We start from the raw sequence: 17,090 nt of genomic DNA on the forward strand, positions 1-17,090 counted from the left end.
ATAACAATAGGGTGTGCACCCCAAAACTCAAACACACATGCATATATATATATATATATATATATATATACATGGCAGTAGGGCAATGGACAGTGTCAGTAGAACAGTTGATGGTGTCAGTGGGCAGGGACTGTTGTCAGTAGTTTATTTTTATTCTTTTTGTATTATTACTTTTTACAATTACATTTTTTTTTTTTTTTTTACAATAGTTTTTTTATTATTTTCTTTTACAGTTTTTTAGGAGCACCATTGGTGGGCTTTGGTAAGATATCAGGGGCCTAAACAGACCCCTGATATCTCACTTTTGAGACAGGAAAAGGGGCTGAGGACAGAGATTCCTGAGTCCCTTTCTCTGCAGCCAAGAAGCAGGGGGAATATGTGCAGCACAGGGTGATTAGGGTGTGCCTGGGCACACCCTGTGCGCACGCCTATGGTCACTTGATAATGATAGTGAGCGATGCTAAGAACTCCCAATCCTCCCCTAGCTTTCTGTTAATAAAGTAGTTGCCTATTCAGTCTCGGCTAAACCGGGCCCCAGATGAACTTATAAATGAGGCATTGCAGAAAGCATAAGTTATGTAGGGGTATGGAGAGTGGTAAAACTGTAAATGGGTAATATTAGCACACAACATGCAAATTTTTTAATGTACATGCAGAGAATGATCTACTGCAGTTTTTCAGCATGCTGGCACTCTGTCCTTGGCTGCAGCTTCTGGAATATGTGTCAGATGTAAAGGGAAAGTAAAATAAATAAAAGAGTGCATGTCAAAGGCCCCTGAAAGTTCTGTAATATGGCTGTAATTGTTGCCCATACTGTATTCACTGTTCATACTTTACTCCATAACAGAACAAGAAAACAGAAGCTATAACTTACGTTTGCAATGCAGTGTTTGCTGAATTAATAAGGTTCTGGTCTTTTATCTTGTCAATGATTAAAATAGCACAACTTTCATATCCCTGCAAGTAAAATTATACAGTTTTCAAAAATGAATTTCAAAATGTAAGTAAAACGTATATGACATTCTGTCTTGAGCTGGCAGAAACTCTGTGCCAGCTAGTCCCAAAATGTATTACATGAGAAATGAGATCGTCAACTTAAACACCCATTTACAGAAATGTTTTTTTTTTCTTTGCAAACCTTATGGCAGATACCTATTGCAGAATTATTACACCCCAGACATCACTTTAGATTATAGCACTCTGTTCAAATAGCAGATATTAAAGAGACTACAAAAATTGAAAGTCATTTTTTTTAAATGCAGAAAATGCAAGTTAAAAATTGTGCAAACCTGTGTTACTTTTTGTATTATCATTATTTCATTTATCCGTATGCCATTATGCCTAATTGATTCTTCAACTTTAGTGGAAGGTGATGAAGGGGTGCTACCATTCAGGGGGATAGATCATTTTTCATGGGGGGATGTTTCAGCTCCCTCAAATTAGCCAGCCTGGGCCATTGCAATTTCAAGGACTTTAAAAGCCTTGTGATGCCCTTAAGCACACAGGAGGGAAGAATGAGGCACAGAGCAGCATGGCAAATTGTGGGTGTGGCATAATTGCACTAATAGTGGGAGTCTGACTCACACAACCATAATTGGGTATTTGCACCACCTCCTGCATGCATATAACATATTAATATGCTCAGCCCTATGAACAGCCCTTTGCCAGACCCCTATTGCTCAGCCCTATGCCAGACCTTTATTGCTCAGCCCTATGAACAGCCTTTGCCAGACCTCTATTGCTCAGCCCTATGAACAGCCTTTGCCAGACCTCTATTGCTCAGCCCTATGAACAGCCCTATGCCAGACCTTTATTGCTCAGCCCTATAAACAGCCCTATGCCAGACCTCTATTGCTCAGCCCTATGAACAGCCCAATGCCAGACCTTTATTTCTCAGCCCTATGAAGAGCCCTATGCCAGACCTCTATTGCTCAGTCCTATGAACAGCCCTATGCCAGACCTCTATTGCTCAGCCCTATGAACAGCCCAATGCCAGACCTTTATTTCTCAGCCCTATGAACAGCCCTATGCCAGACCTCTATTGCTCAGTCCTATGAACAGCCCTATGCCAGACCTTTATTGCTCAGCCCTATGAACAGCCCTATGCCAGACCTCTATTGCTCAGCCCTATGAACAGCCCTATGCCAGACCTCTATTGCTCAGCCCTATGAACAGCCCTATGCCAGACCTCTATTGCTCAGCCCTATTAACAGCCCTATGCCAGACCTCTATTGCTCAGCCCTATGAACAGCCCTATGCCAGACCTCTATTGCTCAGCCCTATGAACAGCACTGCTCTCCAATCCCCAGCTCATCTGCCCAACGGTTCTCATATCTCAAGCTGAACTTCAACACTCTTCCCTGCTGCTCTCATCCAACTTTATCCTGCTGTATAAAGCCTCATACACACGATCAGACTTCCATCAGACTTTTCCCTGGATTTTTGTCCAAAGGGGCGTTGGCCGTGAACTTGGTATGCATACATAGGGCAGAATTTTTCAGCCAACATTCACCAAACCACATGGTTTTTCATCTCTTTACTGCCACCCATTGGGTAACTTCTGCTATTGTTGTCTGATGTTCAGCATTGGTCCGCATCATGTGTGTTTGTACTTGGATTTTAGTCTGATGGATTTGTGTACACACGATCAGATAATCCATTGGAACACATTTGTTGTCGGAAAATTTGAGAGCATGTACAGCCAACATTTGTTTTCAGAAATTCCGACAACAATTGTCCGATGGAGCATACAGACGGTCGGATTGTCCGATAAAACACATCCATCGGACCATTGTTTTCGGAAAATCCGATCGTGTGTATGGGCCTTAAGAGACACCATCCACTAGAAGTTGAAATCTGATGCCACAAGACAAGGGTTCATTTACAAAAGGCAAAAAGGATATACATTTTTCAAGGGAATTATTCCATAGAATATTAAACATGGTACATTTTTAGTTTTCAAAGAATACCAAATCACATGCAAGTAAAATATATATATTAAAAAAAAACTGTATTTTGGCTTGCACATGATTGGATAATGGAAGACAGTAGTGTTTCTTCTCTTTTACTAAACTCTGGCATGTGATTGAGACTCATGCACACAATTTTTTTAAGCTCCTAGAAGCTATTAGCATTTTTTTCTGCTCCTGGAAGCTAATAGTGTAATGCTATGTGTCCATGCACACTACTTTAGACCCCTTTCACACTGATCAGTGCTGCAGCCAATTAGCAGCAGCCATTAATCAAATTAGAGATTTCCAACAGGTTCGTTCAAAAGAAGCTGATTGTTAAATCAACTTCTGTTGAGAGGGAACAGTCATAGATAATTCAAAATGTGTCCCTGGTTCCTGCTGAACCAGCTGAAATTAGATCCATCTATTGCAAGCTTAAAGTAATATTCATTCCTTATAATAATTCCCATAATCCTTCATTTTTTAATTAAAATAATATCTGCTATTTGCATTTGTTTTGCAGCCCTGATCCTCCTCTTCTGAGGTCCCCCAACAGCGTTCCAGGCTCCTTCTATTTGGTGAGTGCCCCCATAGAAAGTTACTTTCTATGGGGGCACTTGCTTTCTATGGGTGCGTCCATTGACACAAACCGGGCGGCTCAACCCTGCTTTCTCGTCACAGCTGCTGCTATCAATCAGCCCAGTGAGGAGGTAGAGAGTGGGCACACATCGCTGGGTCAGGCTGGGGTATGTATGGGAGGGGATCCTGTAGCTCAGAAGGTTTTTTACCCTTTTGTTGTGTTAAAGCGGAGTTCCACCCAAAATTTTTAAATGTTTTCACTTTTTGGAATCCTTCCCCCCCTCCGGTGTCACATTTGGCACCTTTTAGGGGGGAGGAGGGTGCAGATACCTGTGTAATACACGAATTTGCTCCAACTTCCGGGCATAGATCACTGCGGTGATCGCGGTGACCTATGCCACATCCGGCGCCTACTCCCTCCCGCTGTCTTCTGGGAGACATACAGGTCCCAGAAGACAGCAGGGACCAGTGGGAATGCGCAGCGTGACTCGCGCATGCACAGTAGGGAACCAGGAAGTGAAGCCTCAAGGCTTCACTTCCTGATTCCCTTACCGAAGATGGCGAAAGAAGCATCCGAGAGCCAATGGACAGATCGGCTTCGGCTGCCGACATCGCAGGCGCCCAGGACAGTTAAGTGTCCATATATTGAAAGTCAGCAGCTGCAGTATTTGTAGCTGCTGACTTTTAATTAAAAGAAAAATTGGCGGACCTCCACTTTAAGTTTATCTAACCTATTTGGTCTGAAACTATTTTTCTAGACAAAGATTTGCCAGATTCGATATAGCTCAACTATTCAATCATACGTTGATATTAATCCTACTGTTGATTTATGCTATATGTGTTAGCAAGGTTTCTTTTTAGAAACTGAAGATGATGTATTTATTATACTGTATACTGTGTATGCATTGTAACTAATTTGAATTCGATATATGAGAATGCTGTGAATATATATATATATATATATATATATATATATATATATATATATATATATATATATAATGTGTGCTGACTCAGTTTCTAAAAATACTTACCATAAAATAGACTTATCAAGGGAATTGTGTAGGCTGCCATTGACAATGCTTTATAAGTCATGACCTGAGAAATCAGGAATTCTGATGCTTTGGTTACACTCATTTTCAGCATGCTTGTTCCAGGTCTATCATTTAAAAGTACTGAACCAAGGCACAGCTAAGCAACTAGTATTTTCAGAAGAAAGCTAGCAATGGCACCAAACATACTTTTTAAATTGCAGGTGTTTAAAACAAAAATCAGAATCCAGGCTATATGACCTTAAAGTAAAGGCAAATATATTGTATTTTTTTTTTTATGATAGAATGAAGAAGGATTGAAACACTTGTCAGGTTTTTAGTGTTGTCTATTCCCCCATTACAGAGATTCACCATCCATTCTGTTTACTGTTATCGTTAAAAGTTAAAGTAAAATGCCACATTTTGGGTTGTCCCCAGAACAGGAATAGAAGGGAATCTTTCAATGGGGAATCTCCAGTAGTTATGGTGATTTTTTTTTTTTATATTGCAGCTTACCAATGCTTAGATGTGATGTCTGCATTTTTTTGGCCTACTTTATTCCATTTTTAACTGGTGGTCTGACCAGATGCTGTAGTTTGTTGTTTTTTCAAAAGAACAAGCTGTCCTGCAGATATATTAGTTACAGGGTTGAGACAAAGCATTTACCAAAGACAGAGGAGCTTTTCAATGATGAGATTTTTTTTTATGTAAAACTTTTATCCAAAAAGGAAAAAAAAACTGTTTGCTGTAACTGATTATATAGTATTAGTTGGAACTTTGCTTCAGTTTGCTAGTATATCTAAATCTGCTAGTGCATATGTGTCAAACACAAGGCCACCGCTTTTGTCTCTCACCCTTCGCTCCTCGTTCACCACTGTCAATTATAACCCTGCTGTAGACAGCACACCCCTGAACTTTTGCACTATACATGTAGCGTACCCCTGGACTCTGCAATCTGTGCTTAGAGCACCCCTCAACCCTGCACTCGGCATATAGAGGACCCCTGAACTCTGTACTATGTAAGTAGCACACCCCTGAACCATGCACTCAATATATAGAGCACCCCTGAACTATGCTCACCACTGTCACTTGTAACCAGCACTCTGTAGACAGCGCACCCCTGAACTCTGCACTCTCTGCATAGGGTACCCCAAAGCTGCACTCTGTACATAGCGCACAACTGAACTCTGCACTCTATACACAGCGCATACCTGAACTCTGCACATAATGCACTCCTGATATTTATCACCCATATAAGATCCACCCCAATTTTACCACATTTCCAGTTTTAAGCGATTTGGCAGGGAGGCGTGGTTAAGTTCCAGCACCTATTCTCTAAGAAAAAAAAAACCTGGATACATTTATATAGTCCTACAGATGCAACTGACCCTTTGAGGGCAACCATAATGCTGATGCGGCCCGAGATGAAATTGAAAGTTTGACACCTCTGTGCTAGTGCATCTTATGCTTTCCTCCCCCCAGACTGACAAAGTTGCTGTCCAAAGGTGCCCCCTGTGCTCCCTCATCTAGAGTTGGGGAACTCTAATGCCCCATACACATGATCAGAAATTCCGACAGCAAAAGTCCGATGTGAGCTTTTGAACGGAAATTGATCGGACTTTTGCTGTCGGAATTTCCGCCAACAAAAGATTGAAAGCTGGTTCTCAAATTTTCCGACGGGAAAAAAAAAAAATCCGATCATCTGTAGCAATTCTGACAGGCAAAATTCAGACGCATGCTCGGAAACAATTCGGTGCGTGCTCGGAAGTATTGAACTTCATTTTCTTGGCTTGTCATAGTGTTGTACGTCACCGCGTTTTTGACTGACGAAAGTTCAGAGAACTTGTGTGACCGTGTGTATGCAAGCCAAGCTTGAGCGGAATTCCGTCGGGAAAACCATCCAAGGTATTTCCTACGCAAAATCCGATCGTGTGTATGCGGCATAATACAAGAAGTGTGTTACCAGCCAGATCACCAGGTGAAACTAGAAGGGGAAAAAGCCTAAAAAAGAAAACAAATGCAGCCACCACATGTAATAATTGGTAAGCTGCAATATATTTCATTTTTGGTTTTGGGTTAATACTGCTTTAATACCAATTTAAAAGGCTAAGTTCACCTTTTGGGAAAAAATAATAATTGCACATATTTTTGCAGAAACAAATGTGCATACCTCTGGATCAACTACTTGACAGGAACCACCAAATACACAAGCAAGATCACAGACAACTCCCTGGGAAGCATGTGTGGAAAGAAGATTGTGGGGTACATTGCCTGTCGCCTTAGGGAGCCCCGATTGATCGGTGTACTCAGTGTCTGCATGTGCCTCCCCTATGCCTTGTATCCTCCTGTACTGACAAACAGCTATGTTTTGTGCAGATGGGAAATTAGTTGTTCCTAATATGTTATGGGTGACCAGGCGGATAAAACGTTAGATTTTTGGTTGTAATTTACAAATTCAAGACACACAGATAAAAGACATTCTTGTTGTATCCCACCATCTTACAAAAAGGTGATGTTAGATGATGCTACGTGTAATGGCATTCTTATACTCTGTTATTTTTTTTTAAATCTCTTAAACTATATTTGAAAAGATTGTGAAATGACTGCACTAACCAATCATGTGAAAAGCAGCTAACACTCAAACAAACAAAGTCAAGGAAATTTATACATTGGAACCTCGGTTTATAAGTAACTTGGTTTGAGAGCGTTTTGATTTGCGAGCAACTTTTTTTTTTAAATTCTGACTCGGTTTGCGAGTGTTGACTCGCAAGACGAGCAGAATTCAAGCTAAATAGGCCTGCAGTACCTCATTTGGCCTGAGGTATGGGGGCGCAGAAGCCGAGCAGAGCTGAAAATAGGCCTGCAGTACCTCATTTGGCCTGAGGTACGGGGGCGCAGGAGCCGAGAAAAGCCGAAAATTGGCCTGCAGTACCTCATTTGGCCTGAGGTATGGGGGTGCAGGAAACGAGGCCAAAGTGTAGCGCTGTAAACCATCATAAATGCAACATAGTATACAGTGCATAAAAACATATAAACAAAGTGCTTGTATATAGGAAATGTGCAAAGTCCAGTGGCTGTAGTCAGTGATTTGTAAAATCACCAATATAGTGAGTTCGTAAAGGCAAATAGCCCAAATAAGAAGGATTTTGGATTCATTCTTAGAAGAAACACTTTTGGAAGTGAGATGAAACAGTAATGGCCGATGTAACACCAGGAATAGTGTATCCTCCGCCCAGGGGATAAGGATGAATACTCTTACCAAACGTGGTGGACTCACGTGCCATCCTTTTTGGCCTACAGATGTGAGTCACTATCCCCACATCGGTTTGGATGACAGTGTTTTCACATTCACTATGTGCATTCGGATCGTTTCGTAACCGGGCTCCAGTTTCATCCTGTTCTGTGGGAGTTCGAGACTATATCATTGGAGTTCCAGGTTCTGGTTGCCATAAGCTTGATTGACCCACTGCCGCTGGCACGTGAGTCCACCACGTCTGGTAAGAGTATTCAGCCTTATTCCCCGGGTGGAGGATACACTATTCCTGGTGTTACATCGGCTACATTACTGTTTTATCTCCCTTCCAAAAGTATTTATTTAAGGCTTCATTTCCATGGACGTTTTTACAGCCACTTTTCTGAGCATTTTTTGCAGCTTAAAAACGTCTCTCCATGTTAGTCTATGGCCTCATGCCCACCATGACATTTTTGAGCTGTAGATGGCTGAGCCGTTTTTAAGCTGCAAAAAAAAAACAGGACCAGTGCGTTCTGAAGCTCCAGTGTTAGAGCTGTAAAAACGCCAGACGTTAAAAAACGCTCAAAAACGTGCAAAAACGCTACTGCTGCGTTTTTGAGCTCGAGTTAAAAAAAACAAAAAAAAAACATGGACAGGCGTTTTTAAGCTGTAAAAAAGGCTAAAAAAAGTGGCTGTAAAAACGAAATGAAGCCCTAAGAGTGGATTCAAAATCCTTCTTATTTGGGCTATTTGCCTTTTACGAACTCACTATATTGGTGATTTTACACATCACTGGCTACAGCCACTGGACTTTGCATGCTTCTTATATGCAAGCGCTTTATGTTTATAGGTTTTTATGCACTGTATAATATGTTGCATTTATGATGGTTTACAGCGCTACACTGTGTTTTTATATATTTCCTTTACTTTGTTTATTTGAGTGTTAGCTGCTTTTCATGAAATTGGTTAGCGCAGTAATTTCACAATCTTTTCAAATATAGTTTAACCACTTCAGCCCCGGACCATTTGGCTGGCCAAAGACCAGAGCACTTTTTGCGATTCGGCACTGAGTTGATTTAACTGACAATTGCGACGTGGCTCCCAATCAAAATTGACGTCCTTTTTTTCCCACAAATAGAGCTTTTTTGGTGGAATTTGATCACCTCTGCGTTTTTTTATTTTTTGCGCTATAAACAAAAATAGAGCGACAATTTTGAAAAAAACAACAATATTTTTTACTTTTTGCTATAATAAATATCCCCCAAAAATATATAAAAAACATATTTTTGTCCTCAGTTTAGGCCGATACGTATTCTTCTACATATTTTTGGTAACTTTTTATTAATATTTTTTTTTTTTAAGTAATGTCGGCGATCAGCGATTTTTATCGTGACTGCGACATTATGGAGGACACATCGGACACTTTTGCCGTTATTTTGGGACCATTCATATTTATACAGCGATCAGTGCTATAAAAATGCACTGATTACTGTGTAAATGTGACTGGCAGTGAAGGGGTTACCCTGTAGCGGGCGCTGAAGGGGTTAAGTGTGACCTAGGGATGTGTTCTAACCATGTGGGGGTGGGGCTACGATTAGATGACACTAATCACCGGTCCCGATCACAGGGAGCTGTGATCAGTGTCCTGTCACTATGCAGAACAGGGAAGAGCTTGTTTACATTAGCATTTTCCCTTTCTTCTCCGTGAGACGATCGCAGGACTACCAGTGGACATCGAGTCCGGGGGACCCGCGGTCAGACTCACGGAGCTCGTGGTGGGTGCGCGCACAACCCCGGGCCTTAAAGACGACGTGTTTATATATATGTTGATCTGCCCAGCCGTGCCATTCTGCCAACGTATATAATCGTGCAGTGGTCGGCAAGGGGTTAAGAGATTTTAAAAAAATGAATAGAGTATATGAATGCCGTTACACGTAGCATCATCTAACATCACCTTTAAAATTCCCAAAGGGCCTGGTATGGATTGGAGAGGGGGCATTTAAAAAAAAAAATTATTGCTGTCAACTGTTTTTTATAAATTCAGCTATCAGCGGTGAACCTCCCTGACAGCTGATGAATCATCCAATGTTAGGGATGCTTCCCGGAACGGTCCTTAACAACCAGCTATTTACTGGTTGTTAAGGATGCCGGCGGCCCCACTCCTTAATACTGAAGCGTACATGCTAGGCTGAACACTGCTAAATGCCGGCAAAAAACGCTAAAACTAGAACCAGCTAAAGTTTTTTGTCCAGTGTTTTTAAAGCAGTTTTTAGCTTTCTAGTGTCATTGTTTGAACTGTGACAAATGAGGAGGACAAGGATGGTGCTTCCTTCAGCACCACATGTGCCCAATAAGAACTGCCACACATGTACCCATATGATGGTACCTGTGTTGCAAGAACTAGAAGTCGGGCCAATAAAGGAAAATAATAAATCAAGTAGACTTCAGCTAGTTTATGAAATCAGTTTACTGTATATACTCGAGTATAAGCAGAGTTTTTCAGAACATTTTTTTGTGCTGAAAATGCCCCCTCGACTTATACTTGTGTCACCTTTTTGTGCCGGATCTCCCGGACTTTGGTGACCCGGTACCAGCTGGCTGTAGGTCCCCTGGCACACATATAGCCCCACTCTTCCTCTACAAGTGTGCAAAGTTTGTTGTCCGGGGAACCTACGGCCGGGGAGCACCGATTTTTCAAAGCTGAGCACCCCTTCTATATACTCCCACGTTAAACGTAAGTCTAGTCATGGACACAGTGAGACATGGGCACAGTGAGGCATGGATACAGTGAGGCATGGACACAGTGAGGCACAGTGAGGCATGGGCACAGTGAGGCATGGGCACAGTGAGGCATGGGCACAGTGAGGCATGCACATGGACACAGTGAGGCATGCAGATGGACATCCTAGGCTTATACTCAACTCAATACGTTTTCACATTTTTTTGTGGTAAAATTAGGTGCCTCGGGTTATATTCGGGTTGGCTTATACTCGATTATATACGGTTTTTCTTTTCCCCATTTTTCTGAGCTTTGTGCACTACTTTTTTTTTTTTTTACAATATATGTATTTGTTTTATAATTGAGTTTGCTGTAAATATTATCATACTGTATGTGGCAACAACAGACTCCTCAGTGGCTATAAGGAAATTATGGATGCACTGGTTTGTAAATAAAATGTAATGACAGGAATCTCTTGGAGTCTCTTTTAATATATCATCCGTTTTTGACTGTTTCTTGCAACATTTTTCCAGTCTGCAATTTTCTCCTGTAGAATTACATATATTGTATTGCATTTTATATCCTTTGGTGTTCTCAGGGGCTGCATTTAAGGCTCCTTTTTCTGTTATGCTGGCCTGATTTGCTGATTTAAAAGACAACTCTGCTTGGAAATGTACTTATATAACTTTGCTAATAATGTCTAAAAATGCACATTCATTAATAATAAATTACCACCATACAATCAACACCCTTTCCACAAAATAGGGCAACTTATCTATTTCATGTGGCATTTTCTTCTAATTCTACATTGATTATACAAAGCATTGCACAAATCTAAAGCTGTAAGATCTACCTTTAATCAAGGAACTCTGGCAGTTCCTCTTAAGATAATAACTGGTAGTAAAGAATAGTAACTGAGTGAATATTAATTACATCATCAGGTTTGAGCGATATAGGAAGACCTGATGTTTTTCCAATATGATGTTAGTGTCAACAAATTATCCTGATTTATGTTTCTAAAGTCATCCAAAATCAACTGCTCCTGAGAAATCTATACTTTTTACTTACTGCCATGCATGCCAAGTGAAGTGCTGTATTTGAAAAAATATCCTTTGCAGTCAAGTCCACACTGGTTCTTTTGATCAGAATTTCTAAAGCATATCAAAGAAAATCTGAATGTAAGACTAGGCATGCAATTTTCAGTTTAATAGCAGTTAATTGGAAAAATATACGGGATTGAATATAATGTCATATTTTTTACACCAACCTGCAGCACTTAAATGGCCCCTTTCAACAGCGGTCATCAGCGGTGTCTTTCCGGTTACATCTACAGCATTTACATTGACATCATAGCTTAAAAGAAGTTGAATGCATTCTGTGTGGTTTCTGAAGGCTGCAGCATGAAGAGGAGTCCTATGAGAAGATAAAACAGTTACAAACTTTTTATAATGTCAGCCACATGAAATCAGCTTTAATAGCATGTCTGACTCACTCTCTCCGTCTTTGGGATTCGGTCAAGTATTCCGCGGGCCTGATCTCCCCTCACCTGCCCCTACTTCAAATCCTCCATTACCCATTGTTCCCGCCAGGCTGCGTCGTCCCCCGGCAGTTTTTCTGGTGGCTGACAAACGGTTTTACGGATGTCCACTATTTTCTTACCCCCACCGGGATAGTACCGTTCGAGGCATTACACTCTTCCCATAATATCCCTGTATGTGAACATTACAGCTATCTCCAGATTCGTCATTTTCTCCAACTGACCCCTTTCATTCTGACTCCCTTTGAGAGTTTATGCAGGGCTCGACCCCAGGCCTCAGGTTTGATATCACTGATCTATTCTTCTATTATCACTTCCAAAAAGTCACTGACACGACCCTATCACCTCCAATGGGAAAGTGAAATAGGAAAAAAGCTTGATACGGAGGACTGGCAGGTCATGACTTTGACGATAACGAAATCTTCTAAGAATGTTCTCTTTCTTGAAAACACCTACAAAGACTCCTACCAGGTACGTGACAACAGCACTTGCTCCTGTAAGTTGGGGCGGCGTAGTGTAAATAGCTTACGCGACGACGACGCAGGATCTTTGAGAATCTGGCCCAGTAAGTGTAGTCAAAACATAGTCAGAGTTCAGTAACCGGATCGGGTGGCCGGCCAAGCCAATGTCCAAGAGCCAGCGATAAAGGTAGTAGTACAGCAAGCAGGATCTGTAGCCAGAGGGAACGTAGTCCAGCAGGTCTTCAACAGGAACGTCTCTTGAGATTTTAACACAGGCAAAGGCAAAGAGCAAATGAACTGGAAGGCATTAAGTAGGCAGAGCTGACGAACAGGATCATCAACAGGCGGATCACTGTGGAGAGATGGGAGCTGGCAATTAGCTCACAGCTGAGCTGCCAGCACAGAGAAGGAAGGGCTGAGCCAGCCCTGACAGTACCCCCTCCTCAACGACCCCTCCCCCTTGGAGGACCACCGGACTTGAGGGGGAATCGTCTATGGAAATCACTGAGGAGGACAGGGGCATGTACGTCCGAGGATGGGACCCAAGAGTGTTCCTCTGGACCGTACCCCTTACAATGCACCAGGTACTGTATGCGCCCACGGAACCTATGGGAGTCAACAATGGACTGTACTTCATACTCCCCATGGTTCTCAACCTGTATAGGGTGAGGACATGGCACCGAGGTGGTAAAACGGTTGCAGACCAAAGGTTTCAATAATGAGACATGAAACACATTAGAGATACGCATACTGGAAGGAAGGTCCAACACGTAAGCCACTGGGTTTATCCTGCGAAGGATACGGAAAGGCCCAATAAACCAATGTGCAAACTTCAGAGAAGGAACACAAAGTCGGAGGTTGCGAGATGACAGCCAGACCCTGTCCCCGACTTGGTAGGCGTCTGCGGTCAGCATGGAGTCTGTACCTCTCGTTAGCCTGTCGCAAAGCCTCTTGGACTTGTACCCAAGTGGAACAAAGACCACGGAGATGTTCCTCTAATGCAGGAATACTCTGAGGAACAAACGAGTCAGACAACATGGAAGGTTGGAAACCATAGTTTGCCATAAACGGGGACAAACAGGAAGAAGAATTCAGAGCGATATTGTAAGCAAACTCCGCCCAAGGTAAGAGGTCTGACCAGTTGTTGTGATGGTCAGAAATATAGCAACGCAGGAATTGCTCCAAGGACTGATTGACTCGTTCTGCAGCCCCATTAGACCGCAGAGGAGAAGGCAAGCTGAATTCCCAACTGTGCACAAAAGGCTCGCCAGAACCGGGACACAAACTGAATTCCCCTGTCTGAGACAATGACCTTGGGTAGACCATGTAAGCGAAAGATCCCCCGAGCGAAAATGGAAGCCAGTTCCTTAGACGTAGGCAACTTCTTAAGTGGAATACAGTGAGACATTTTCGAGAACCGGTCTACTACCATAATGATAACTGTGTTACCCTGGGAGTTTGGTAACTCCACAATGAAATCCATACAAAGGTGGGTCCAGGGCCTCTCTCCACTGAGTATGGGTTGTAGGAGGCAGACTGAAAGGTGTCGTGGAGTCTTACTCTGAGCACACACGGAACAGGCAGCTACGAAGGCGGTTACATCAGCATGTAGACTAGGCCACCAGAATTGTTGGGAAATGGCCCAAAAGAGTTCTTCCCAGGGTGGCCAGCAGCCTTGGAAGAATGGTAAGTCTGGAGAACGGCAGTACGGAGAGTCTCGGGAACAAAGCAGCGGTCACAAGGTTTCTCAGGAGGGGCATCGACCTGAGCAGCAAGAATTTTGTCTCCCAAAGGAGAAGTGAGACTGGTGCGAACCGTAGCCAGAATACGATCAGGAGGAATCACAGGAACCAGAAACGCCTTCCATGTTGGAAGTGAAGGAAAATTGTCGTGACAAGGCATTAGCCCTTACATTCTTAGTACCGGGTAAGAATGAGAAAATGTAATTGAAGCTCGACAAGAAAAGAGCCCATCGTGCCCTTCCGGGAGAGAGACACATTTTTATGGTCAGTAAGAATGAGAACCGGCACAGTGGTATTTTCGAGGAGATGTCTTCAATCTTTCAGGGCTAAAATGATCGGCAACAGCTCTGTCACCAATCTCGTAATTACACTCCGCAGGTGACAATTTCTTGGAAAAGTAGTTACACGGATGCATAGCGCTGTCAGAGCTAGGAGGTTGAGACAGAAGGGCGCCAACTCCAGTCTCAGAAGCATCAACTTCAAGAATAAAAGGCAATTTAGGATCAGGATGTGCCAACACAGGAGCAGAAACAAAGGCAGCCTTAAGACTCTCAAAAGCCTTAATGGACTCTGGAGACCAACTCTGTGGGTTACTGTCCTTTCTGGGCATATCAGTCAGGGGCTTGACCAGAGATGAGAAGTTACGAATAAACTTCCGATAATAGTTGGAAAAGCCAAGAAAACATTGCAGAGGACGTAAAACCATGGGTCGAGGCCACTGTAGGACAGCAGAAAGTTTCTCTGGGTCCATCAAAAAACCAGCCGTGGAAATTACATAACCCAGGAATTTGACCTGTTCCCGATGGAATTCACACTTCTCCAGCTTACAATAGAGATTGTTCTCTCTTAGTTTCTGAAGCACTCGACAGACATCTGTGTGGTGGCTCTCCAGGTACTTGAAAAATATGAGGCTATCTTTGAGATAAACCACCACACATAACTGCAACAAATCTCGGAGGACATCGTTAATAAACTCCTGGAAAACTGCCGGAGCAGTACAGAGGCCAAAAGGCATTACAAGATACTCATAATGACCTGTTCTGGTATTAAAGGCAGTTTTCCACTTGTCGTCCTCCTTAATCCTCACGAGATTGTATGCCCCTCAAATCAAGCTTCGTGAAAACCATTGCTCCCTTGAGGCAGTCAAATAACTCCGTAATCAACAGAATCAGATAGGCATTCTTAATGGTGAGACGATTAAGACCCCTATAGTCAATGCAAGGTCTCACTTTACCACTCTTCTTCACAAAAAAGAAACCAGCACCAGCAGGAGATGAGGATTTGCATATGAAACCTCGAGAGAGTGCGTCTGCAACATACTTCTCCATGGCCTTATCTTCCAAGACCGACAAAGGGTAAACCCAGCCACGAGGAGGTATGGCACCAGGTTGAAGGTCAATTGCACAATCATACGACTGGTGTGAAGGCAACGTACCGGCTTGACCTTTGTCAAAGACATCGCTAAAATCGTTGTACTCCTCCGGCAGGGCGGAGAGTGAAGAGGTACACAGGACCTTGGCTACCTTCTGGAAGCATCTCTTACTGCATTGTGGAGACCAGGACAGAGCCTCAGCACGGAGCCAATCAAAAGAGGGGTTGTGCCTCTGTAACCAAGGATAATCAATAACCAGAGGAAACTTAGGTGATGAAATAACTTGGAATTGGATTATCTCACAATGAAGAGCCCCTGTGGCCATGGACAATGGAACAGTCTCATGAGTCACATGGGCAGGCTGTAGAGGTCTCCTGTCAGGAGCCTCAATGGCAAGTGGAGTGTGGAGTGTCACGCACCTGCAGCGGAATCGAGTGCTTTGATACAAAGTCAGCATCAATGAACAGGCCTGCAGCCCTGTAGAGTCGATTAGAGGCTGTATCTCGACGGACGACTCAGCCTACGGCAGGGTAACCGAAACCAGGGGCTTATCCTTCTGGAAAACTGGAGACAAAACAACACCACCTAAGGTCTGTCCATGACAGGACCTCAAAGTTCGGGCATTCTCTGGATGGGTAGGACAAGACTTAAAAAAGAGACCAGCCTGGCCACAATAAAGGCACAATCTCTCCCTCCTCCTAAGGGCTCTCTCGTCCGCAGAGATACACATGAAGCCCAAGTGCATGGGTTCACCTTCACATACCGACTCGGTACCAGGAGGCATGGGAGGTGAGAGAGGCAAGAGTGGGACTGCAAAGCTCGGAGACAAATGTACAGGAGGCTTCCGCAAGCGCTCCTTAAGAGAGAGTCTCAGTGGGTATATCTCGGGCCGCTATCTCATCCTTGATGTTATCCGAGAGACCATGAGAAAAAGCAGCCACGAGGGCCTCATTGTTCCAAGCAACCTCTGCTGCCAGAGTACGGAATTCAATGGCGTAATCGGCAACCGTCCTCGTACTCTTTTTGATGGACATGAGGCACTTGGCAGCAGAAGCGGAGCATGCGAGAACGTCAAATACCCTTTTGAAGGAAGCCACAAATTCTGGGTAACTCAGGACCACAGGTTTTTGTGTCTATCATAGAGGGTTTGCCCAGGTCAAGGCCCTGTCAGAAAGCAAAGATATCACAAAACCCACTTTGCTTCTGTCTGTGGGAAACGCCTGGGGCAGCAAAGTATATCTCAACCTGGTTGAGAAACCCTCTGCACTGAACTGGATCGACCCCAAATCACTGGGGAAGCAGAGCAGAACCAGACATACCTCTTAAAGAGGTAATACTTGAGGCGGATGCCTGCACAGAGACTACAGGAGCGGCCACAGTGGGAGACTCTAGACGAGCCGTGCGACTCAAGAGCGTCTGTATTGCCGTGAGCGGCCAGCACAGAGAAGGAAGGGCTGAGGCAGCCC

At 43.3% G+C, this 17,090-nt stretch overlaps 1 protein-coding gene across 1 annotated transcript in view; it reads right to left on the minus strand.

The window, feature by feature from the left end:
* ANKRD44 (ankyrin repeat domain 44) overlaps positions 1-17,090 on the minus strand; it is a 217,624-nt gene that overhangs the window by 13,212 nt on the left and 187,322 nt on the right. The window contains 3 exon segments of the mRNA XM_040357119.1: positions 875-957; positions 11,581-11,663; positions 11,780-11,925. Of these exon segments, the coding sequence (XP_040213053.1) occupies positions 875-957; positions 11,581-11,663; positions 11,780-11,925 (312 nt within the window).

The sequence above is a fragment of the Rana temporaria genome, chromosome 6 (genome assembly GCF_905171775.1).
Source record: "Rana temporaria chromosome 6, aRanTem1.1, whole genome shotgun sequence".
Taxonomy (NCBI): domain Eukaryota; kingdom Metazoa; phylum Chordata; class Amphibia; order Anura; family Ranidae; genus Rana; species Rana temporaria.